At 50.4% G+C, this 24,314-nt stretch overlaps 2 protein-coding genes across 2 annotated transcripts; one reads left to right on the forward strand and one right to left on the reverse strand.

Moving 5' to 3' along the window:
- Nucleotides 1-1,390: 1,390 nt before the first annotated feature.
- On the reverse strand, nucleotides 1,391-23,736 carry LOC121334871 (ATP-binding cassette sub-family F member 2). Its single transcript, XM_041402374.1, has 15 exons — nucleotides 23,716-23,736; nucleotides 11,118-11,439; nucleotides 8,818-9,030; nucleotides 7,755-7,937; nucleotides 7,277-7,448; nucleotides 7,044-7,139; nucleotides 5,891-5,993; nucleotides 5,711-5,806; nucleotides 5,491-5,610; nucleotides 4,865-4,954; nucleotides 4,529-4,639; nucleotides 4,210-4,272; nucleotides 3,615-3,743; nucleotides 2,595-2,798; nucleotides 1,391-1,986 (listed from the first exon to the last, which is right to left on the reverse strand). Exons 1-15 carry the CDS (start codon nucleotides 23,734-23,736, stop codon nucleotides 1,849-1,851), a joined length of 2,061 nt encoding a protein of 686 aa, XP_041258308.1. The 3' UTR covers nucleotides 1,391-1,848.
- CHPF2 (chondroitin polymerizing factor 2) lies at nucleotides 11,493-16,783 on the forward strand. Its single transcript, XM_041402375.1, has 4 exons — nucleotides 11,493-12,071; nucleotides 13,826-14,390; nucleotides 14,846-15,028; nucleotides 15,308-16,783. The coding sequence occupies exons 1-4, from the start codon at nucleotides 11,800-11,802 to the stop codon at nucleotides 16,568-16,570; spliced, it is 2,283 nt and encodes a 760-aa protein (XP_041258309.1). The 5' UTR covers nucleotides 11,493-11,799; the 3' UTR covers nucleotides 16,571-16,783.
- Nucleotides 23,737-24,314: the final 578 nt, after the last annotated feature.

A 24,314-nucleotide genomic window follows, 5' to 3' on the forward strand; every position in this document is an offset into this window, starting at 1 on the left:
CTGAAATGCAGTGAAACGAATTGCTGCCAAATCTTTGGTAAGGAAAAAAAGGTATAGGACAAACAGCTCTAGCTTCAGTAAGGACTCTGACACCTCACCATTCTCAGAGCTACTTCACAACCGTTTCCAACTCACCAACACTTTCTACAACCCAGAGAGCAGAACAAACAGACCTGCATTAATCTATTATTGTTTAACTTGTGACCCATCAGTCTTTTGAGTAATCAATTCCCTGTGAGTTTTCACAGCCTTGCTCTACCTGACAACTTCCAAGTCCTCCACTGTGAGATATTCATCCAGGTGACATTTACTGCCATCTAGACCTTTCTGCAGAACAAACTTGGAAGCACTTATACTAACTGGCATTATTTTCCCAGAAAACATATTACTTTTCTCCTCTCAGGTCATTGCTAGAACCAATAAAAACCTGAAGGGTCCTATTTAATCCACTGGAAGCAGCTTGTATTGTGACATTTGTCCTGTGGATGACACTCAGTGCTTCCACAGCAGCAGTCACAATTTGCATGGGCCCTTTGGGAAAGAAAAATAAGGAAAGACTCTACTCAAAAAGTTAAAGCCAGTCAGCTGCACCAAAGAATGCTCTGCATGGGAGCACAACTCCTTTGTTTGTCCTTTCATTCACCCGGGCACTTGTGCTGCCAGATGGGCTGCTGGGCTACACAAGCCTCTCCTCTAACCAGTGCTTCTCATGTGTCAGAAGAAATTAAAACAATGACTCACGATCAAAAATAGCTATTAGGTTCAATTTGCTACTTATCTTTCTCTTTAGTACCCTTTATTCCAATACTAAATTAAAAATGTATTTTATTCAAGCTTCTGTGGCTCAGGGTGAGGTTTGAACACCAACTTTTCCAAGAATCTGTAATTGAGAACAAAAATAACAACTAAACTTCAGTTGATCAGTCTTTAGTTAAACCTGCAAGGAACAAGGAATTCAGAGTCCAAAATTCCTACATTATTGAGTCTTATTATTAGACAATTCAAGGTGAAGCAAAAGGCCACACCTGAGCCAGTGTGTTTGCAAGAACACACACTGGTGTTCCACAGAGCCATGTTCTAACAATGATCTTCAGAACACTTTCAGGTTGTGTCTGTCACTGTCTATGGCAGCCGTGGCCTGTTCTGTGACTCACTGGAAATGCAGTGCTCAGTCTGGCTGAGCTGACATGCCAAGGGTGAGGACCCTGCTCAGTGCCTCCACAGCTCAGTACTCACCACTGCACATCTCATCTCTCAAGTTCTGGCCACAGCTTTGCTTGTACTGAGGAACTGAGCATTCAGCAGGAAGGGCTGATCTCACCCAAAGCTCAGGACTTGCTGACTCGCCCCAGCACAACCCAACTACCTTGGCTCACAAAACAAGACAAGATTGTTTTTCTCTCTTTATTGACTGACGGATTCTCAGGCAGATCTGTTAATTACACTGTTAAATAATAGTTAAAAACAAACCAAGGCCAGAGGAGTTTGAAGTGAAGTATCTAAACTGAAGCAGAAATTGGGAAGGAAAAGGCAGGAAAAGCTGGGCTGGGGTCTCCACTTGTGTATCACTGCAGCTTGGACACCCCAATGGCCACTGTTGTGACCCCAAGCCAACAGATTCCAAGGCCTGGCTCAGATGGGACGTTGTCTAAATAAGGAAACAGTTGCCCAAACGTAGCCAGATCAGAAGAGAACAGCTCTGTCCAGACATAGAGGTGCAAGGCAAGTCGAGGGGAAGCAGTATTGCAGCAATCCTAGAACACAGCCGGCGGGAGCAGCAGCTCTGCTCCCGCCGAGTGGCGCGGCCGCCGCCAGCCCCGGGGAGAGCACGGGCTGGGGCTCCCCAGCTCACACGTTGTGGGTCCGTTTGGTGAGCTGCGGGTCCTCATCCACCAGCTTCGACTTGAGATGCTCCTTGTAGGCAAGGATGTCCCCTTGCCACTTGGTGATTGTCTGCTTCTCACAGACCCAGATCTCCTGTGCGACCTGAGAGCAAACACACGAGGAGGAGGGGGAGGAGAGAGGTTTGCAGTGCCAGTTTTTATAATCTTACCAAAATTATAAAGTTAACTAAAACTACTCTCTGAAGTCTGGCAGAAAAGTTTGATAACTTTCACATTTAGACTACCAAAGAGAAGTATGTACATGGAAACATCTTCCCTGGTGTTTCCTGAATAATTTGTACAAGATTTTAGAACTGAAAGTTCCAGGTCCCTCTACATTTCTGGTTTTGTTCATGGACTAAGATGAAAAGCCTTTCTTGCTAAATTGGTAATTGAAACAAAAGTAGTTCTTGACCTGAACTACTTGGATCTATTACAGTGAGAAATAAAATCATACTGGAACTTGCAGCCAAAGCTATAGCAGATAGATCAGCACTTCACATTTGTAGTGGTTTTTGTTTTATTTTAAGTACCTAATGTTTTCCTGGGCTAGCTCAGCAATTGTTTAACACGAACACAGTAAGGGAATGGTGGTTTTTTTTCACTCACCCATCTTTTTGGGATGAGTAAGAGCCAGTCAGTTGAAAACACCTTGTTTTAATGACTAAAATGTTAGAAAGGTGCTCTGACAAAACTCACAACTCTCCTTACCTGTTGGATGAGTCTGAAGTCATGGCTGACAAGCATCATTCCTCCCTCGAACTCATTGATAGCATCTGCCAGGGCATCTATGGTTTCTATGTCCAGGTGGTTGGTGGGCTCATCCAGGAAGAGCATGTGAGGGTTCTGCCAGGCCAGCCAGGCAAAGCACACACGGCACTTCTGCCCATCAGAGAGGTTCCTGATGGGGCTCACCTGCCCAACACACACATGGCTTGCAGCTCTGCAGTGACCTGACAGCCTGCCACCCTGACCCAAACCACTTGGGTCTCACCTTGGGCTCCCAGCAGCTCCATGACACAAGAAGACAAATGTTCAGTTAGCCTTATACCTACACTAACCTTCTCCCACCCAGGGAAGAAGGGAATTCCAGGGGTTCTGAAGGACTGTACACAGCAAGGCCCAGCTTGTGCCAAAGGTGTGTAAGGACAGTTAATTGGTCTGACTGGTATTCACTGACACAGCAAACTACTCTCAACTTCTGCAGTGATAAATGGGCAAAACCAATGTAAGAATCAATGCTGAACTGCAGCCACGTGGACAACTGTCACACAAGGACGTGTCACGTACAGCAGCGTGTCACGCTGGGACTCAGAGCACCAAAGGTGAGCCCACTCTCTTGTTTGAACCAAGTGGACCCTACAAACAGCTGAGAATCTTCTAGCACTTCTGGTATTCATCTCGGGAATAAGAGAGAAGCAAAATAGTTCAAATTATAATTAAAACATGCTCAGGTCTAGCACTAAACCAGAACTTGCTTTCTTTCCACCCAGAGTCTGAGGGAGTCACCCCTTCCAACCCACACACTGATGTGATCCAAAGGAAGTTCCCACGAGCCGTGATTTATTTTTTTCTCCAATTTCAAAGGCAGAGATAGAAAAGGCATTTTGATGCTGTGATGTGGCATGCTGCATACTGTATCACACTGTCAGGTATCAGCAGAGTAACAGAAAACACAGAACCTCTACTCCCCTAATGAACAAAAAGCAAACCCCAACAGCGCATACTCACCTGCTGCTTCCCTGTCAAACCATATCTGCCAATGATTTTCCTCATCTCCTCCTTCTCCTTGATCTCTGGGTAGCATTTCAGCATGTACTCCAATGGTGAGAGGTCTAAGTCCAACTGCTCTTGCAAGTGCTGGCAGAAAAGAAAAGTCAGCTTTAGGCTGTGCAGGCCAACCACTTAATGGCCCTAAGCACTACCCCCCTTGCACACCTCGGGTACCAGGTGAGCAGCAAAACACATGAGCCAATAATCCCACCTGCAGGATACAGCCTCTGTGCCAAACTACTAGGGAATAATTTCCATTTCAGGAACAGGAGTGCTGCTCCAGAACAGAAGGCTTGTTCACCACCAAACACAAGGTAACCAGCTCTGTCATAGCAGGTGTGAGACTGAACAGGAAGGACCACAGCCAGCCTCTTTGCAGGGTAAGAACATGAGCTGGAGCCCATTCCATGGAACAGTTCCTTCCCCCATCTCCAGACACAGAAAGGCAGCACTGGGAGAAGTCTTAGAAGCACAACTAGAGGGGCAAGGTTCCTCATTCCTGACAGCTTTTTCCTCAGCATTCCCTGTCCCTTGGGGCTGCTGCAGGGAGTACCTGGTGGTATCTACCGATCTTCACATGCGAGTGCTTGCGAATCATCCCATCTGTGGGCAGCAGCTAGAAGGGGAAGATAAAATCATTTCAGCAGGAAATCTCTCCTCTTGTAGTATGCCAGAAATACAGAATCCAGCCACTCCAGTCTGGCACAGGGGAGACAGTCTGAACAGGTAATATAGAGAAAAAGCCCTATGTTTCAACAAGACCACATGACTTCTAAGGCCTGACCAGGGTGTTCTGGCAAACAAGTGCACTTTGTTGAAGACTATCCCAAAAGTAAAGGCCCAGAGCAGGGTAGACAATGCACAGAGCAAACCTCTCCTGTGAGCAGTTTCAGCAGTGTTGACTTTCCAGCTCCATTGGGTCCAACAAGAGCTACACGAGTATCCAGGTCAATCCCAAACTCCAGGTTATTATAGATCCATGGCTGTGAACCACAAAAACCACAAAACATTATGCCTTTTCAGCACTCTACAGAACCTCTCCGCTGCACGTGTAGTGCTCTGTCCCCAGCAGGCCCAGCATTAGCATGCCAAGAACTTTGCTCCACTAGTCATACACTGCAGCACCTCAAGAAGCTCAGCCAAAAGTCTCCCACTCCCAAACAAGGCAGGAATACAAGTGATCCCTGTATGCATACTCCCATACTCACCCCATCCTTGGTGTATCTGAAGCTGACATTCTGCACCATGATGACGGGAGGGGGAATTTTCCCACAGGGTGGAAAGTAGAAGGATAAAGTCTGTTAACATAGAATATCCACCTGTGAGACACTCAGATCACGGGACAGCCCACTCATTCCAGTATAACCATGCCTCACTACCAACATCAGCTGTAGACCAAGGCACCAGATTGTGACTTTTTGTAAGTCCTTCTTGCAACTCACTCAGATTTATTCTGATGAGCTGCTTGCAAGTTCATCTGCTGGCCAACAAATCCCTACTTCTTTCCCTCTGAAACAAATGTTGGTTTGCACTCTTAACACAAGTAAAAGCTGCACTGAGCATCCTCTCCTATGAGCCCTAAGCATTCCTTTCTGATTTCTATATTTGCAAAATAGCTTTATTGATAAGACAACTACACTTCCCCCCCTAGAAATTTTCTCCTTCTCATTGTTCAGCACTACTCCATGCTGAGTACAGGGATACTTGGCATCAAGGAAGGGCATCTTGTTCTTGGCTCTGTCAGCCATTCCTGCTGTCTACTGAAGACCCTTCTACTCCAGCAGTCCATGTTTCAGATCCTGATCTCAAGATGCAATCCCACGTCTGATCCTACCTTATCATTCACAACTCTCTCTGTCAAGCCAGAAGCCATCATTTTTTGAAGGGTCTTCTCCTTGCTCTGAGCTTGCCTGGCCAGCTTCGCACTACCATGGCCAAATCGTGCAATGTAATTCTGCAAAAAGAATTAGCCAAAAGGCACAGTGATAAGGCTGACAAGGGGCAGGGATGCCCACTAAAAGGGTAGGAGGGTGCTCATGCAGCCAGGCAGGTACCTTCATATGAGCGATCTGATCTTGCTCCCAGTGGAATCGCTTCATTTGATTTTCTTCTAGTTCTAAGCGAGTCTTTACATACTGATCATAATTTCCCTGGAAAGAGAGCATGGAACATCAGATGTGTCCAGAGAACAGGCCCAGTTTCTGCTCTGGTTACATGGGGCTCTGCTTACTCACCGTGTAGTACTTAAGTTTGCGGTTGTGCATGTGGATGATGTTGGTGCAGACGCCATTCAGGAAGTCCTGGGAGTGGGATATCAGCACAAGAATCCGCTTGAACCTGTGGCACCACGTAAGTTATTAGAGACTAAATCAAGAAAAGAAATCCTGTTTGCTGGCCCTGATGGTGACAAAGGCTTTATATGCATGCTCTGGGAAATCGGCAGTGAAGCAGCTACAACCAACTGCAGTGGGTAAATCCTGACAACAGTTTTCACTGTAGTAAAACACCCTGCACCATTACATAGTCTTTGCCTGTTATCACAAAAGTCCAGAGCTGGTTGCCTTTGATGCAAGTGACTTGTGTCACTGATGCAGCTGACTCCACTGGCATCACGTTTCTAAGAAGTTTCAACTTTCGCTGCTTACTTTCCCCTCAGTACAGACTCCCATCCATAAGCACACTGCATCTGGCTCTGCTCCAAATCCATACAATGAGGGGTTAAAGCCTTACCAAAAGAGGTTCAAAGTTCTTTTCTAAAGCACCTCACTTCTAAAGCGAGGACACAAAAGATTCACCTGACAGAGCTGATGGGAAAACCTCTGCAAAGGCAAAGTCCTTCTCATAATATAGTTCTTTTAATGCACACCCCATAACCAGAGCTTCCTAAGTGTTCATAAGCTTCTTGCCTTACACTTTAACATTTTACCTTTGTTATGAAAACCAGGCACCTCACACACTAGCAAAAGATGAAACCAATACACTCCAATAACTAGCTCTGTGAAAACAGAGAAATGGTGGGGAGGAAGATGAGCTGAGCCAGGTCTGGAAAGCTCATACTACTAGTACAGTACACAATGCTGGTACACAGGCTGCCAAGGCCTGCTCCTGGCTTTCAAGGAACCACCTTTAACCTGGGAGTACAAACCAGCATTTCTCATTTCTTCACTGCCAGGGAGACAGGGAGTTGAACTGAATTCTTTGCCCTTGTATCAAAGAATCTCACATAGCAGCAAGCAGGTGTCACTGGTACTGCGACACAGTTATGCACCCACAAGAACTATAGTTACTCCTGCACAACTTGCTTACGTGCTGACAAGATGTTCATGCTCACATGCTGACAAGCAGAAAAGCACAACCCACAGAAGCAGCAACCTCCTCCATGCTTACGTTTTCAGCTCTTCCTCCAACCACACACAGGCATCCAGGTCAAGGTGGTTTGTGGGCTCATCGAGCAGCAGCATGAAAGGCCGAATGAAGAGCGCTCTGTGAGGACAGGGGAGATGACAGCACAGGGTAAGTGTGTAACCCAGAGCCTCTCAACCTGCTCGGAGTTCTTACAGCTGTCTGCAACTCTGCAGGCACGCATTCTCACAGCAGGCAGGCGGCACTATTCCACTCACCTGGCAAGAGCCACCCTCATTCTCCAGCCACCACTGAAGTCCTTCAGCTTCTTCCTCTGCATGGCTGGCGTGAACCCCAAGCCGTGAAGGATACGCGAGGCTCGTGCTTCTGCCTTATCAGCATCCAGCTCCTCCAGGCGTTCATATAACTCCAAGAGTTTCTCACATTCCGCTGAAAGAGAGCCTGCCGGTCAGCACCTCTGCCCACAGAGGGCTCTCAGCTGCACTGCTGCACAGCTGGGAAACCTCACAGTCCCTCTGCCTTACTCCTGTTTAGCCCACCCCCATCCAAGCCGGAGACACTTCTTAAGATGCCACATGGAATAATTCAGCCAAAGAAGTGTCATCTCTGCCCTTAGTACAGGGCAACTGGGGGAAACGGGTACCACAACATGTGAAAACTTCCCCAAGGAACCCAAATTTTTTTGGTAGGGAAGAAAAGGGAGGAGATGTCCCTTGGGACTCTGAGAAGCTTTACCATCTTCATGAGCTAAACGCTCTGCTTCTCGCTCCAGCATGGCCCTCTCTGTATCCACCTCCATCACACACTGCAGAGGGGTCTTGTCACTGGGAGGCATCTCTCGGGTCAGGTGATAGATGTCAATGTGCTCTGGGATGGGCACTTCTCGCTTCCCAATAGCTGACAAAAGCATGGATTTCCCTGTGTGCAGATAATCACAATTAATTGCTGGATTCAGTGAGATACATCACAGTGAAACAGATGAGATACACTCAGACCCCACTGTGATTCCTTCCCTTTCCAACCTCAGAAAATCATGGGGAATTTTTCCCCAAGAGGCCAGAAGAACTGGTGTCACAGCAGAGCCCACTGCCTCATTAGGACAGGCCACCCTCCTACCTAAGGCTCACCACCCCAAAGACAGGACTGAGACATGAAGAAGCTTTTTGGAAACCACTGCACTTCAGCCCTTGCCCAGATTTGGGAAACTTTATCTCTGTTTTAGTTTTTCTGTCTAACCAGGTCTGACAGCTGGTATCAGGATCCCAGAGAAAAGCAATGCACTCATCCCTAAACAACCTGGGTTTTCCTGAAACTTAAACCAGATGGTCACTCTTACTAGCACCTCTCTAATCATACCAATATTCTACAACTCTCAATGTAACATCACTTTCTCCAGGGACTGTACCGTTGTTTTCCCAGTCAGGCCAAACCACACGTTTTCTACTCCTCCCTACAGTACAAGTTCTTTGACCAACACCATCAGCATTGGGTTTACTAGCTCTACTAAGCTAATCAGGCACATAGGAAATAGGCAGATTAACAGATCCCAGACAACTCACCCAACTCTCCACAGAAACAAGATCAAAAGTACAGTCCAAATCTAGAATGCAATCTCAGACTTCTATCAACAATCCCAGTAATTCCCCTCCTGGGCAGAGATATGGGAGAACAGAAACTGCTGGGTTGCAGCCATATCTGTCAAACAGCCCTGCTTCTGGTTTCCAGCACTCCCCACCTGCACCTGCCCAGCTTCTCAGCAGAGAGTTCCAGGGAGGCACACTGCTTCCCCTCAGCTTACCGATCCCATTGAGTCCAATCAGGCCATAGCGTCTCCCAGAGTTCAGCTCCAGTTTGGTGTCACTCAGCAGCTCCTGGCCATGAAAGGTCAGTGAGAGGTTGATGATATGCACATCAGTGCTGTTGGGGTGGGAGGCCAGCACTCCTGTCACGGCTCGGGCAGCAGCTTTCTTTAACTCAAAATCCTCCAGCTCCTTTGTAAGAGCATCCACCTCTATATGTAGAGAAGACCAGAAGTGTTACTGATTTACAAACACAAGGGAAGCAATAAGCCCCTGCACCAAAAGGCCCAGGACCACAAAAACAACTCCCATTTCTATGGAAGAGTTGAGGAGACCAGGATGCAATGACACTCAGCTTTTCAGCTTAGCAGGAGGATATATATGGTCTAGTAGGAACTTCCACCAGCTAAATATCTCAATGTCATCTAAACAGAACAGGACCATCAGAACTAAGTGAGCAGCCACAAGAGTGAGCCAGTTTCTGAATGTGATGGGACCAACCCCTACTTGCATGAAAGACTAGACTACGAACAGAGCATACAAAGTATTGCCTGCAAGTGAAGGAAAAGGTTTGGCCAGAAAATGAATTGACTAGGAAATAAACAAAGGGAAAGCTGAGAACAGAGAAGCAGCAGCATTGAAACAGTCCCTACTAATTTTCTGAGAAGGTAAAATGCCCATCTGCATGTTCCCTCTTCCTTTCCTCCTACAGTACAAGGAAATCATAGAATCACAGAATCCTAAAATAGTTTGGGTTACATCTTCCAGAGCATGTAATTCCAAACCTGCTGCCATGGGTAGGGACACCTTTCACTAGAGCAGGTTGCTCCAAGTCCTGTCCAACCTGGCCTTGGACACTTCTATGAACGGGGCAGGCACAGCTTCTCTGGGCCGTCTGTGCCAGAGACTCACTGCCATCCTTCCTGTCATGCTGACCTTCTGTCACAGGCCAACTTCACTCCTCAGTGAGAGATGCTGCCCTTTGAAGCAGCCAATGGCACTGGGGATCCTGGCAGGCAGACCTGATTTCTGATTGTGCCAGCGCAGAATGACACCCTGGCTGTCAGCATCCAGCACTCCTGGCAAAATCACTCACTCTGCAAAATCACTATTAACAAACACCAGGAGCAAAAAATATCACTGGCACTGATACAGGACCCCTTTGGGCAATGCCATAAAGCAGCGACAACAAAGAATTAAACAGGTGAGCAAAAACGGGTAAGGGAGTGTTACCCCGATTTATGAATAGCTCAGCAAGAAATATGCCGGTATTGACCCACATAGAATCACATGATCTCCTGAGCCGGAAGGGACCCACCAGAACCATCGAGCCCGAGCCGCGGCCCTGCACAGACACCCCAGCCCACGCCGCTCCGCGCTCAGGCAGGGCAGGGCCGGGCAGGGCCGGGCCGGGCCGGGCCGCTCCCGGCGGAGCCCCCGGAGCCGTTTCCCGAGAGCCGGCCGCCGCCCCGCCCGCCGCCCGCGCTGCACCAATAGCGAGGCGGCATGCAAATGAGCGCGGCGGAGGCCGGCGATTGGCCGGCTCGGGCCGGGCTGCCCCCGCGCGCCGGGGCCCCCCGAGCCCAGAGCCGCGCCGGGAGCGGCGGCCGAGCCTCCCGGCGCACCGCGGCCGAGCCGCGGAGAACCCGCGGGCTGCCAGCTGGGCTAAAGGGAGGCCCAAAAATAAACTCTCTGTAAGCCTTACCAGCCCTCTTTCCTTTAGGACCAGCAGCTCCCTGTGGCAAAGCCTTTCTCTTTAACAGACACAAAACCTCTTTTAGAGACAGGCTCTTAGTTTCTGCAAACCAGGTACGTCTCAGTGAAACAGGCGAGAGTCACAGCAAATAGCAGTAAGAGAATTAATTCAGACGCTACAGTGGTTTCTGCAGCAGGAAAGAAAACTCCAAATGAAAGGAAAAACAAGAAACCCCAAACAGGTCTGGGCATCAAGTATCAGAAGACACTTGACAATGGACAGTGTCTGAGAGAGGGAGAAAACACCATCAGCCCCCTTCATCTTCACACTGCCGAGCCCCAGGCGAGGGCCAGCGGGCATCCTTCACACACATGGCCCACGCGGAGCCCCCGGGTGTCCTGCTGCCTCAGGGCACAGCGGTCCCAGCTACCGCAGCCGCCCGGTTCCGCGCAACCCACGCCCGCGGCGTCTCATCAGAACATCAGTGCCGCGGTTCGCCCACCCAGGCCACAGCCGAGCGCACACGGTCCGCCGGCAGCGGCGCCGGCCAGGCCGCCCGCCCTGGGACACGCGGGGCACACCCGGGACCGGCCAGCTTCTCACCTGGCAGCACCGTCCCGTTGGCCTCCGGGGGCCGCACTTCCTGCGGCTCCGTCCCGGCATCACCGTTCTCGTCCGGAACCCGGCGCGGCCGCTGCCGGGCCTTGGCCGCCTCCTTCTTCTTGGCCGCCTTCTTCTTGGCCAGGTCGGAGGGCATGGCACGGGTGGGAGCTACGCCAGAGGGGGCGACAGGCGCCGTTAGGCCGCGCCGATCCGGCCCGGCCCGGGTCGCTCCGCCTCTGCTCCCCGGCCCGGAGCACACGGCGCCGCCGGCTCCTGCCGAGGGTCCCCGCCCGCCTGCCGGGCTGCCCGCGCCGCGCCCGCACGGCCGCCGCGCCTCCCGGCATGCCGCGCGCCGGCCCGGCCCCGCCCCCGCAGGTACCATAGAGGTGCCGGAGGTGCGGGCCAGAGCGGCCGCCAGGCACCAGCGAGAGTGGAGCGGAAGCGGAAGCGCGCGGGGCGATGTGGCAGGTGAGGTGGCAGCGGCGGAGCGCGGCCGCGCTGGCGCCGCCGTCACTCCCCGCGCCCCCGTCCCGGAACTCAGGCCCGCCCTCTGTCCTGTCACCGGCCTGCGGGTAACCGAGCCCTGGGGCCGCCGTGCCGCGGGACCGCTGCCGCCCGAGCGCCCCGCGCCCGCCATGTCCTGCGGCTGCCCCGCGAGCTCGGCCCGGCCGTAGCTGCCGCGATGCGCCTGGGCGCGGTCCTGAGCGCGCTGCGGCCCGCGCTGCCTCTCCTGCTCGGGCTGTCCCTGGGCTGCAGCCTGAGCCTCCTGCGCGCCTCCTGGAGCCACGGCGCGGCGGAGGAGCGCTGTCTGGCGCCGGGCCCGCCCGCGCCGCCCGCCCGCGGCGCTCCGCCCGAGGCAGCGGAGGGGAGGCCGGGCCCGGGCCACGAGGACTTCAGGCCTCGGATTGTGCCGTATTACAGAGACCCCAACAAGCCTTACAAAAAAGTGCTCAGGTAAGGCATGTTTTTTCTGGCCTGGATTTTCTTCAATCAAAATATTCTCGTAGGAAGTTTTAAATCTTCGTGTAAGTGAACAGGTTCAAGGTGAAATTTGCTGTTTGAAATAACTTGTGTAGTAAGAGTGTGGTGCACCAAGGCAACAGCCAAGATTGTTGTTTTAAGGGGTGCAAGAGATGTGTTCCGGAAGTTAACCTCGGGGGGGGAAAAAAGGCTGCAAATTGCCCAAGAAGAGTGAGAATATTTCTTGTAGGTACAGGGAGGGTGATTCTGCCCTGCTCAGGTGAGACTCCACCTGCAATGCAGCATCCAGCCCTGGGGTCCCCAACACAAAAAGGGCATCAGCTTGTGGGAGTGAATCCAGAGGAAGCCACCAAGATGATTGGAGGAGTGGAGGAAAGGCTGAGAGAGTTTAAATTGTTTAGTCTGGAGAAAAGAAGCTTCATAGTGATCTAGCTGCAGCCTTACAGTACTGCAAAAGAGCAGCCAAGAAGGATGGAGACAGACTTTAACAAGGACGTGGAGTGACAGGACAAGGGGGGATGACTTCAAAGTGAAGGGGAGTAGGTTTAGATTAGGTATTAGGGAGAAAGTCTTTCCTGTGAGGTTGGCAAAGCACTGGCACAGGTTACCCAGAGAAGTTGTGGCTGTGCCATCCCTGGAAGTGTCCCTGGCTGGGTGTGACAGGGCTTGGAAGATGTCTCTGCCTGTGGTAGGGTGTTGGAACTAGATTGTGTTAAAGGTCTCTTCTGCCCCAAACCATTCTGGGATTTGGGGATTGTTTTGTTACTCATGTTTAATAGAACGTGTTAAATTATTATTCAAAACTTGTTTTAACTGGTGTACTTGTTAGAAAAAATTTGGTCAATGTTATGTAGTGTATGTGTTAAGGAAATTTTCCTGCCCGACCATCCAGGAGCCACTCTGGGTATCAGCCCCTGACTGAGGCTCCTTTGCAGCTACAGCTCTGCTGACCAAGAGGTGCCTTGCTCACCTCCTTCCACACACCACACTCAGAGTGCCAGACAAGTTTCCTTGGCCCCAGGATTCCTGTAGCAGAGTCTCTTTGGTTTCTCTTAGTATTTCACTATGGTGTAGCAACATCATAACAGCTCAGCGTGGTGCCTTTGCAGAGGGACCCTGGACAGAGACCCCTGGACTTTTGTACCCTCACAGTGTGTGTATTCTCTTCATATGTTTCCTCACGTGCCCCTTGGTGCAGTGGTGGTTTTTGCTCCAGAGTCTTCTCAGTGTTCACTGGGTCCTGCAGGGCTTTGTGCCGTTTGTGAGCCCAAAGACCACCACCCATTGCTGGCTCATGGCCTGGGTCTCCAGTGATCTCACAGCACCCAGGGCCCCATGTGCAGCTGGTGAACTCCAGCACACATCAGCCACCAGCACTAGAGACTCCTCTGCAATCACTCCTGTGTTTTTGTTGAGCATACCTGCTAAGCTGCACTGCGTACTAAGCTCCAAGTGGTTAGCTCTGTGGTATGTTAATTTTAATTGCACTGGCACAGTTTTCTAGCTTAGATAGATAATGTGAGATTGTAGATACCTTGAAGGAAGCTAGTGTTTTTACAAAATGGGATTTTCACTAGTGAGTCTTCTCTTAGACCTCTATGACTAGGCTTGACTTCTTCACCCTGGGTAGATTCCAGCATTTAATGACTTGTTCCAAGTTACCATAATTCTTTGATGTTTTTTTCTCCTCCAGCTGTTTGTCATGTAGGTATGTACTTCCTTTACAGAACTCGCTACATTCAGACAGAACTGGGATTCCACGAGCGACTGTTTGTGGCTGTGCTGACCTCCAAGGCCACCCTGAACACATTGGCAGTGGCAGTGAACAAGACAGTGGCCCACCACTTCCCACGCCTGCTGTACTTCACCGGGCTGCGCAGTGCCAAGGTGCCCCATGGCATGGTGCTGGTGGCCCACGGTGACGAGAGGCCCATTTGGCTCATGTATGAGACCATGAACTATATCCATCAACATTTTGGTTCTGACTATGACTGGTTCTACATCATGCAGGATGACACCTATGCCCAAGCTGAGCAGGTCAAGGCTCTGGTGACACACCTGAGTATTAACCAAGATGTGTACCTGGGACGAGCGGAGGAGTTCATTGGGGGAGATGAGCAGGCCCGTTACTGTCACGGGGGCTTTGGCTACCTGCTGTCCCGTAGCCTCTTGCTTAAGCTCCACCCACACCTGGACAGCTGTCGCAATGAGATCCTCAGCGTGCGCCCGGATGAGTGGCTAGGTCGTTGCATCATTGATTTCCTTGGCATCACTTGTGTTTCCCAGCTCCAGGTACTACCTCCCTGCTCAGATTTTGTGTTAGCTGAGCCTGGCAAAGCCCAGAATCTGATTTGTTCTCTCCTGCATAGCCAAGTAGTTTTTTTGTGAGCTGCTGCTGTGAGTTGCAGAGGAAGGAAGGACTCTGTGCTATGGCAGCATTGGCAGAGGGGGGCCCAGAATCACAGCTGGGATGTTGGAGGAGAGAGCACACACGGGATTTAACTTTCAGCCTTACTAGCAGGGCTGATTTACTGGCAGGTTTTTGAAGGCATGATAAGGGGTGTGTTGGTACTGAGAAGCAAGTGGGAATGCAGTGCAGGGTGGGAGGGGCAACTTACCCCTTTTTTTTTTTTTTGGTGGGTACTGCAGTCAGTATGGAAAGAGGGGCAGACGTGTGTATGGGGTGAGGAAAAGCTGCTCTGTGAACTCAAGTTCCATGCCAGTCTTTCTGCTTTTGTCTGCTTCAGGGCCAGCATTATCGCACTTATGAACTCGCCAAGAATACTGAACCGGAGAAGGAGGAAGAAGAGGACTTCCAGGCAGCTCTGGCGGTGCACCCTGTTTCTGACATGACCCTGATGTACCGGCTGCACAAGCAATTCAGCAGGATCCAGCTGGACAGAGTCTATCAGGAGATCCAGGACCTCCAGGTATGTGGTGAGGGCTACCTGCAAAAACTCCTTGACCAAATGGAGGATTTCCTTCATTTTCAGCACACTGGAGGAAGATCATTTCTTCTGTTTGTGGGCAACTGTCAGTCAGACACAGGCTATAGTCCCTTGTCTCAGAAACAATTTCTGATACCGTGTTACCCAAAACTCCTGGTGAGACTACCCAGGTTGTAGGTGGTGAGGTGGGCCTGGGGAGGAGCTGGCCTAGATCTCTTTGGGAACATAGTGGTGATCAATTTGTGCTGTCTGTTTGCACAGATGCAGATCAGGAACCTGACAGCACTGACCCCTGCAGGTGAGGCAGGTGTGACCTGGCCTGTGGGCATTAATGCCCCATTCCTTCCAAAGTCTCGTTTTGAGGTGATCAGCTGGGACTACTTCACGGAACAGCACCTGTTCTCCTGTCCTGACGGCTCCCCAAAGTGTGAGCTCTCTGGAGCCAGTAAGGCAGACGTCAGTGAAATCATTGAGTCTGCGGTGGAGCAGCTGAACCGTCTCTATCAGCCCCTGCTCCGCTTCAGCAAGCGGCAGCTGCTGAACGGCTACCGGCGCTTCGATCCCACACGGGGCATGGAATACACGCTGGACCTGCTCCTGGAGGCTGCCACCCAGAAGGGCCACAGTCATGTTCTGGCCAAGCGAGTGAGCTTGGTCCGACCCTTAAGTAAGGTGGAAATTATTCCCATGCCATATGTGACAGAGGCCACGCGGGTGCAATTGGTGCTTCCCTTGACAGTGCAGGACCTGGATTTTGTAGCGAACTTCCTGGATATGTTTGCTATGAACACACTGGACACGCATGATAATGCCTTGCTGACTTTGCTTTTTATCTACCATCCCTACGATGCCCAGAGAGTTGGTCAGGTGGATGTTTTTGCTGGAGTCAAAGCCATGGTAGGAGAGCTAGAGAAACGCTATGCAGAAGTTAAAATCCCGTGGATTAGTGTTAAAACAGAGGTGCCATCGCAAGTAAAGCTCATGGATATAGTCTCAAAGAAGCACCCTGTGGACACACTGTTTTTCTTGGCCAGCGTCTGGACAGAAATCAACATGGAGTTTCTGAACCGCTGCCGCATGAATACCATCAGCAATTGGCAAGTCTTTTTCCCTGTGCATTTCCAGGAGTTCAACCCTGCGCTGGTGTACCGTGCTGAGCAGACAGCATCCTCCAACACTGACTTCCTGAGAGATGGGCATTTTGACAGACATTCCTTTGCTGAGGCCTGCTTTTATAATTCTGACTATATGACAGCACGTACCAAGCTCGCAGCTGATATCCTGGACCGAGATGAGGTGCTGGAGAGCATGGAAGTATTTGATGTCTTCCTCCACTATTCTGGCCTGCACCTGTTCAGGGCTGTGGAGCCGGGGCTAGTGCAGAAATATACACTGAGAAGCTGCAATCCCCGGCTCAGTGAGGAGCTGTACCACCGCTGTGTGCTCAGTAACTTGGAAGGACTTGCATCCCGCTCACATTTAGCCATGGCCCTCTTTGAACAGGAACAGGCCAACAGCACTTGAGAGATAAGAAGCATCAAGAGTTTCTCAGCACCTTAACACTCGGCACTTTCCATCCCCTTCCCAGCCTTGCCATGGGTGAAGGGTATGTGAGGTCAAGGGAGGAGGAAGACTTTCCCAGACCCTGGGGCACATGGGCTATGGAATGAGGCTGTTTCAGTAGAGGGGGTTTGGTTTGTTTTGGGGTTTTTTAAAATAAATTTAATTTTCTTTCCAGGTAGAGTAATGTCGTCACTTGTAAACTTTGCAGCCTCTGGGATGATGGAGGTAAACAAGCTATAGAATGGACGTTACTTTAAGCTATGTAATTCTGCTGAGCAGTGCAGGGAGAGAATGAGTGTGAGCTGTGTACTTGGGCAAAGTTACCTTGACTGTGCTATTCTCAGGGCTGTTGCTGCACCCTCCAGTGTGTTTATGCATTTCACTTTTTCAAGAGGCATAGACACAGCTTGTCTGGGTTAGCTGGACAGAGCTATTCAGCCACTTTCACTTTGGTGGTTTTGGCTCTTCCAGAGGTGCAGAGTGGTTCCAGTTTAAATATCTTGGGGATGGAGACTCCCAGCAGTAGAGTGGGTAGTAACATTTACAGTTCAAAACTTCTTTCTCCTGTTTAAATTATTTTTTTTGCACTTTAATTTGTGCCCATTGCTTCTCTCAGCATCACTGGACACCACTGAGCAGCAGCTGTTTGTGTCTTCCTTACACTTTCCCATTACTAACACACACACAGATTACACTGTCCTGAGCCTGTTCTCCAGACAAAACAGTCCCAGTTCCCATTACTTAACATTTCCACATCCCTTTCTGGACTAACTCCAGTATGTCCATGTCTGTCTTGTATTGGGAAGCCCAGATTGGAGACAGCACTGCTGGCATGTCTCACTTATGCTGAGGAGACAGGTCATTGTCTTTGACCTGCTGGCCACAGTCCTACTGCTGTGGCCCAGGATGATGTTGGCCACCTTTGTTCAAGGGAATGCTGCTGGCTTATGTTTAGCTTGGTATCCACCAGGACCCCACTAATCCTTTTACTTTTTCAGCTTTCCAGCATCATTTCTCCAGCCAACATCCCAGAAATCAAAGCCCTGAAGTGAGCTTGTGAATTTATGTGATAAGCTGGCAAGTGTGACTGACCCTGTTCATCGCTGCAGGGCCACTGCTGAAGGAGAGAGGTTGTATTTGCTACACTCATCTCATGAGGTGAGCGAGGTGAAGGTCTGGTGTGGGCAACAAAAGAGATGCTGAAAAATTAGAAAAGCTTGAAAGAAGTATTCAAAGTCAGGAACATTGGTTCAAATTGGATAGAAATTTCAGATTTTCTTACTTAAGTAAGGTATGTCTCAGTTACATTTACCTGGTAAGATCACAGATGTTTGCAGTGCCTTATGAAGATGTGTGTTTGTTGCTAAGTGAATGAAGCAGATCAATGCAGTCTCCAGGCAAGTGCAAAGGAGAGCCCTTTATTGCAAAAACCAGGCCTTTTTAAGAAGTTTGGTGGTTATCGGTTACATTCCATTTTAGCATAACAAATGTAATTCAGCTAACCAGCATTCACCACAATTTGAGCATGTAATGATTATATAACTTGTTTTTCTACCTCCAAATCAGATGAGTCACTTTCCCATAGTCCTCTTCTACTTAGCCAAAGTAGCAGGCCTGAGCCATGATTTTACAAGGTTAACAAGGCCCTTATTTTATAAAGCTTTACCTATATGCAACATCTAAGCACACATTCACAGAATGAGGACAAGGGCAATTACCTGGGAAACCATTTATTATTATGAGGGTTGTTCTGCATGAGGAGGTTCTGATGCATTATGATCCAAGTAGGAAAGGTACTTGGGCTGTGTAGGGTGCTATTTAAAATATAATGTGTTAGAGCAAACAAAAAGAAGAATAGTGTGCATCATCTCATATCCTTTAGATGTGGGAGCCCCAAGTAGGCCTCTGATCCACACCCAACATGCCCTGCAGACCCCACCTGCAGTGCTGGTTCTCCCTTTTTTGTGATTAGAGCCATTATAGGAGTGCAAGAAAACAGCTCTGTTCCTCATTGCTGCTGTCACACAGAAAGGATGTATGAATGAGAATTTCTTGCCTCACTGTTAGACAAAAGGTAGGCCATATGAGTGGCAGAATGGCTGGGCATGACCAAGAGCTGCCCATGGGCATTTCTGTATGATGAGTGGCTGAGACTGTCTGGTGGGCAAGGGGTTTGTTTGGCAGCAAAGCCAGGTCTGACTGTTGCCCTGTGAGCAGCACAGGCCTGTGTGTGCTCAGGTTAACATCTCCTTGGGATGCAGTGACTGCCAGGTGGGATCACATGCCACAGCAGAGATGGACAGCGTGAGAACTCCAGTGCTGCTCACCTTGGGGATGGTGTGCTCATCTTGAATGTAAAAGAGATTCTGGTGCATGAAAAATAACTTCCTGGTGTCAGCGAGGATACAGAGCTTGCAATTGCAGGTTTCAGTACAGTGTAATATCCAAGGAGAATTCCTTGGATCATTGTTCTACATAACACATCTGGAAGCACTGGTAGTGGACACTGGGAGCTGTAAGAAACTAAGCAAGCAGCAGATCTTCTGCACAGGGACACAGTGGGTGTCATGCCACCAAGCTGAGCATTGACCTGGGAGAGATTCAGGAATAGGCTGTCAGGAATTAGGGGATGTGACAGGTAGGGATGTCTGGGATGTAAAACAAGCTGCTAAAGGAAAGGGTTTGAAATTACATAGGGGAAACAAGACTCATTAATGAGTCCTCATTAGAGAAGAAAAATAATAATAGGAAACAGGATAGTGAGATTTGATGGACGTAACCCAAAAGCCAGGAATGTTGTTGCCAACTTGTTGGCAAGTCCCTGCCTGTGTTTAGGCTATGTCAGATGATGATGCAACACTACACGGAACTTAAAATTCTTAAGAGCATCTTGTATCTTGGGAGAAAGCTGAGGGAAGCTGGAAGCTGATTGTTCCATTTTTTACAATCCAGCTCTGTGGGAAAGGAGACGCAGGAAATATGCCAGCAAACTGCCCAATCCATAAGCTGGGGATTCTGGTTTTATCTGAGGGACAGTCAGCCAGTGTTGTTTGACACTTAATTGATTATTTGGAAGCAAATATAAGATCTCTACAAATAAAATCAGCAGATATGTAAAAATATGCAAAAAAGTAATGAAAAGAGGATGATAGTGAAGAAGAGTGTGTAGCAGAGTAAGGCCCTTCATATAGACTTTTGTCTTAGAAAAGTCAAACGCAAACTTACCTGCTTGGGGAAGATAGTGTGTCACTCCTCCAGAGAGGACTGCATGTTAAAAAAAGGTAAGTCTGTAAAGAAATTGACTATTAAAGTGCAAGCAGCTTCATTTTTTTTCGACCCACTGTTTCAGACACTAATATCCAGGCTCTGTCCAAGCCTTATAAAGTATAAATTTAAGACATGATATAACAGATCTTTACGGGTAGACAGTCTGGGGAAAACAGATGCTGTTGATGTGAGACAGCGAGAAGGGCCCTGGTGGCATAGCACACAGCCTATTTTTAAGGCTTCTGGGGAACAAAGAAGAACATTTCAGGTTCACAAAACTTACCTCAAGATTATACGAAGTCTTTTACAATGTGAGATGCAGAACTCTTTTAAGACAAGGGGTAATTACTTTAAACTGGGTTTAACAGTTTTAAACCAAAAGAGGGTAAATGCAGACTAGGTGAGAGACCATTTTTAAAATGAGGCTGGAAAGCTCTGGCACAGGTTGCCCCAAGAACCTCATCCATGGAGGTCTCCGAGGCTGGGTTGAACAGGACTTGGAGTGACCTTATTATGAGTTGGAAATGTCCATGGCGGGGTGGGACTAGATGGCCTTTAAAAGTCCCTCCCAACCCAAACCTTCCTATGAGTCTATGAACTTTTAGAAGGTTGTGAGTGATCTGAATAGGGTGTGTGAGTAGCTGTACAAAGTGAAAACACTGGATGCTAAAGCAGTTTTTAGTTGTCCAGGGGTAAGGCATGACTGCAGCAGATTTAATTCCAAAGGAAAACAGGCACATGCTTTCAGTGCTGAAAGTGAGTGGCTAGTGGAATTATGCTAGTAACTTTTCCCATGTGCTGCAATTTACTTGGTTTGTGTTACAGAGGTCATTGGAGGCAAGTGTGTAATTACTTGTCAAATATAAGTGGGTATAGTAAGTCCTTCATGGCCTTACATTTCATGACTGTCACTATACAGTGGATAAAATTTGCAAAAGAGAAATCTATCAAAGGCTGTTAAAACACAAAGTCGAAACCTCTTGCGCAGCAGGTCTCTGAATTACAAATCAGTAAGCTTTAGGAGAGCTGCCAGGGAGGGAGCACTCTTCATGTACCCTATTTTAGTGATTTTTTTCTAGGCAGGCAGTGTTGGCCACTGTCAGGGAGAGGGTAAATCAGTCAGGTGTGCTTATGATGTGACTCTGTGCCACCATTTTTGTCTCTTTTGCTAAGAAAGACTAGATCTTTTTTAAGGATGCACTTTATTTCAGCCAGAAATGATGCACTATGTGAGGATCATGATAAAGAGTCTGTGTACTACAGTGGGTTCATGTACTGGCCAGGAAGATAAATTACCATGACTGTCATGTCTGATCCTGTAGCCCTGAAGAAATGCACACCCTTATGTGGTGTTTCTGCTTTCCCCAACGTGCACTGGGTGTGTTTACTTTTGCGTGTACGTCACTTTCTTTGGGGTCCACAGCAGTGGATATTTTTCTTCCTTGTCTTCAGTTGTGAAGGTAATTTCATCCATTGCATGTTTTAGACTGGCTGGCTTATCCTGTTGGAATAATCTGTTGATCCTAGAGAAGGATGTGTAATATATGTCACAAACACAAGAAGCCTCAGTCCCAGCTGCATTTTTAGCATTTGAAGTCCCTTCAAGAAACAGGTAAAAATAGACTCTCCACCTTTCATCTGTGACAGAGCTGCTACTCTATCCCAAATTAACAAGTATACTTAAAAAAAAAAACCAGAACAAAACAACCCCAAAAAACCCAAACCCAGATGCTGTAGACTCAGATATTGTATCTAATCATAGTGTCCATCAGTCTTCTCCAAGACCAGAATATAAATGATGTGCCACTGCCACGTGATCTGGACGAGTAGCCCATCTCCCTTTGGGGATCTGCCCAGGGTGGCCTTCCCTCTGCTCCCTGGGGCACACCTGACCAGCAGTTCAGGTCTGTCTGGGCAGGTCCTCCACTCAGTCACAGCTCCATGCTGCTTCACCCCAAAGTGCTGCAGAGCCAATTCCCAAGCACACTGGAGAGTGCAACTCAGGTCTTGCAAATGGTCTAAACTGCTTCACAGAAGTTCTGGAGCTGCAGTTGGTCAGATGAGCAGAGAGAGGACAGGATGCTCTTATTAACACGTTTCCCCAGCTACAGCAAGGTGTTCTTGCCCAGCATAGTCCTCCATTCTCAGCTCCAGCACAGAGTTCTTTTCATAGGAGCTTGCTGTCTTCTATTTGGATTGGAACATTGCCTTGTCACACATCTATTGTGAAATATTCTGTACAGCACCAGAGCATGTGCAGGTGCCAGCTGACAGCTTGGTCTCAAGCCAGGAGTCGTGGCCTGAACCCCACTATAGCAGATGCTTTCATGCCCCACTGTCCCAGGGCTCACCACTCCCTAGAGCTGTACTTCAGCCAAGGCAGTCACCCTCTCCCATTATGAACTTTCCTGGATGTACTGGGCACTTACCTTCTCTTCTCAGCATGCATGCTCATGGATTCTCAACGGGGCAATTTTCTGGTGACAGGTACCACAGAAGCTCATTTTGCATTTGCAACAGTGTTTTGCTGGTACAAGTAACCACAGGAAAAAGCTTGAAAATGTGACAAAGAAAATGTAGTGAAAAAGCCAAAAGCATGTGTACAGTCCCTCCTTAAAACATCCACTAAGACTTAAATCCACCTTGTGGTCTTTACAATATTTTACTTCCATCTTTTAGACTTGCACTGTTTTTGAGCATGTCAAGCTGTCAGGTTTGCTTGGCTCCTTGCAGGTAGAGCTCAGTCCTTTCACTGCTTCCTCACAGCTCCCTGGAGCATTACTCCAAAGCTTTCATTCTGTCCGAACTTCCCTCATCCCCATGGACTGCAGGGCTTTAGCAAGGCACACTGAGGGTTCCTTCTCATCGCTCTGTCAAAGTGCATGTCACAGACATCTCCCCTTGCGTGTCTAAGAAGCAATTTTCCTTTGCTTGATAAAATTGACACTGCACCACAGACCTGTAGCCCGCCAGGCCCAGTACCCTCATTTCACCCTCCCGGGAGTCACCAGCTCCTTGACACAAGGAAAAGCATGCGGATAGTGGGTCGCAGCTCCGGGCCGGTTCTGAGTTTGAAGGACTGGACGTGCTCAGACCTCCCCTGGCCTGTTTGCTCTCTCATCCTGCTACTGCCGTCCTCATCTCCACTGGAATTCTCACTGCCTCCCGGTGAACCCCGGCCCGGTCGCTGTCGGTGCGAGCCCCTCTCGGTACCGGTCGGGAGCGCTTCCGACGCTGCTGCGAGCGGGCGGTGCTGGGCCGGGCCGGGCCGGGCCGGGCGGGGCGGGGGCTCTGCGTCGGGCCCCGCGGCCCGGGGACCGGGGCTGCGGCGGCGGGGGCGGCAGGGGGCGGCGGTGAGTGCGGGGCGCTGAGTGCGGGGCTGGGGGCTGCCAGAGTAAGGGGGCTCCGGCGGTGGTGCAGGGCGCTGGTGGGGAGAGAAGGGGATGGCTGTGGCCGCGGAAGCAGGGGCGGCAGTGCTGAGGTCCCTGGCGGCAGACCTAAAGCCAGTCCGTCCCTCTCTCGAGCTCCGTCGAGGTGGCAGAGCCGGCGCGGCCCGTGGGGCTGGGAGGGCGTGGGCGCCGCACCCACCGGTCCCCGGGAGGAGCTCCGTGCCGCGCCGCCCCCGCGGGGCTGGGAGCGGGGCAGGGGCCGCGGCTGCACCGCCCTCCCTCCGCAGCAGCGCGGCCGGGGCCGGGCTCCCGGTGCGGGACCCTCTCCCCCGGCGCGGCGGGCGAGTGGCACTTTACAGACGGTCCCTGGCCGCTCTCCGCAGCGCCGCGCAGGCGCTCCGCACGCGGACGGGAGCGGAGCATGGACGGGACGGTGAGCGCCGCGCGGGCCCCCGGCCCGGCCCCGGGCATCTGCGAGACGCCCACCCCGGCGGTACCCCAGGGCCGGGCACGGACCCCGGGCAGCGCCGCTGCTGCTCCCTCCCGGGCGTTGCCCGCAGGGCTCGCCCTCTCGGGAGCCTGGTGGAGTCCGGGCGGACCCCTGCACCACCGGTACCGCCCGGCGGTGCTCCCTCCTCCGCCGCCGCCGCTCGCTCGTGGAGCCGCGGCTGGAACCCTGGCGGCGGCCGCGCCGCGCTCTCTGGTCTTCCCCGCGGACTCGGCTTCAGGCGGTGCAGCCCACGCCGGCTGTCCCAGCGCGGGCCCCGCGTCCTCTGCCGAGCCCCGGCGGCTTTGCTGCCTTGCGGGAGCTCGGCTCGCTCGGAGAGGCAGGCAGAAAGGGGGAGCCCAGTGCTCATTTACCGCTCCCGAATGTGGGCTGCAGGCCCCCTCGGGAGTCCCTTTAGCAGGGACCGACTTTACCGAGGGAGACACCATCACTCTTCTGGATTTGCCCATCCTGCCCTGACATAGTCCATGCATCCTCTGAAGAGGAGGGTCCTCTTCTTAACACCTGTCCCTGGAGACAGCCCAGCGCTGCTCTGCATCTA

This window comes from Onychostruthus taczanowskii, unplaced genomic scaffold (genome assembly GCF_017590055.1).
Source record: "Onychostruthus taczanowskii isolate IOZ18803 unplaced genomic scaffold, ASM1759005v1 scaffold198, whole genome shotgun sequence".
Taxonomy (NCBI): Eukaryota; Metazoa; Chordata; class Aves; order Passeriformes; family Passeridae; genus Onychostruthus; species Onychostruthus taczanowskii.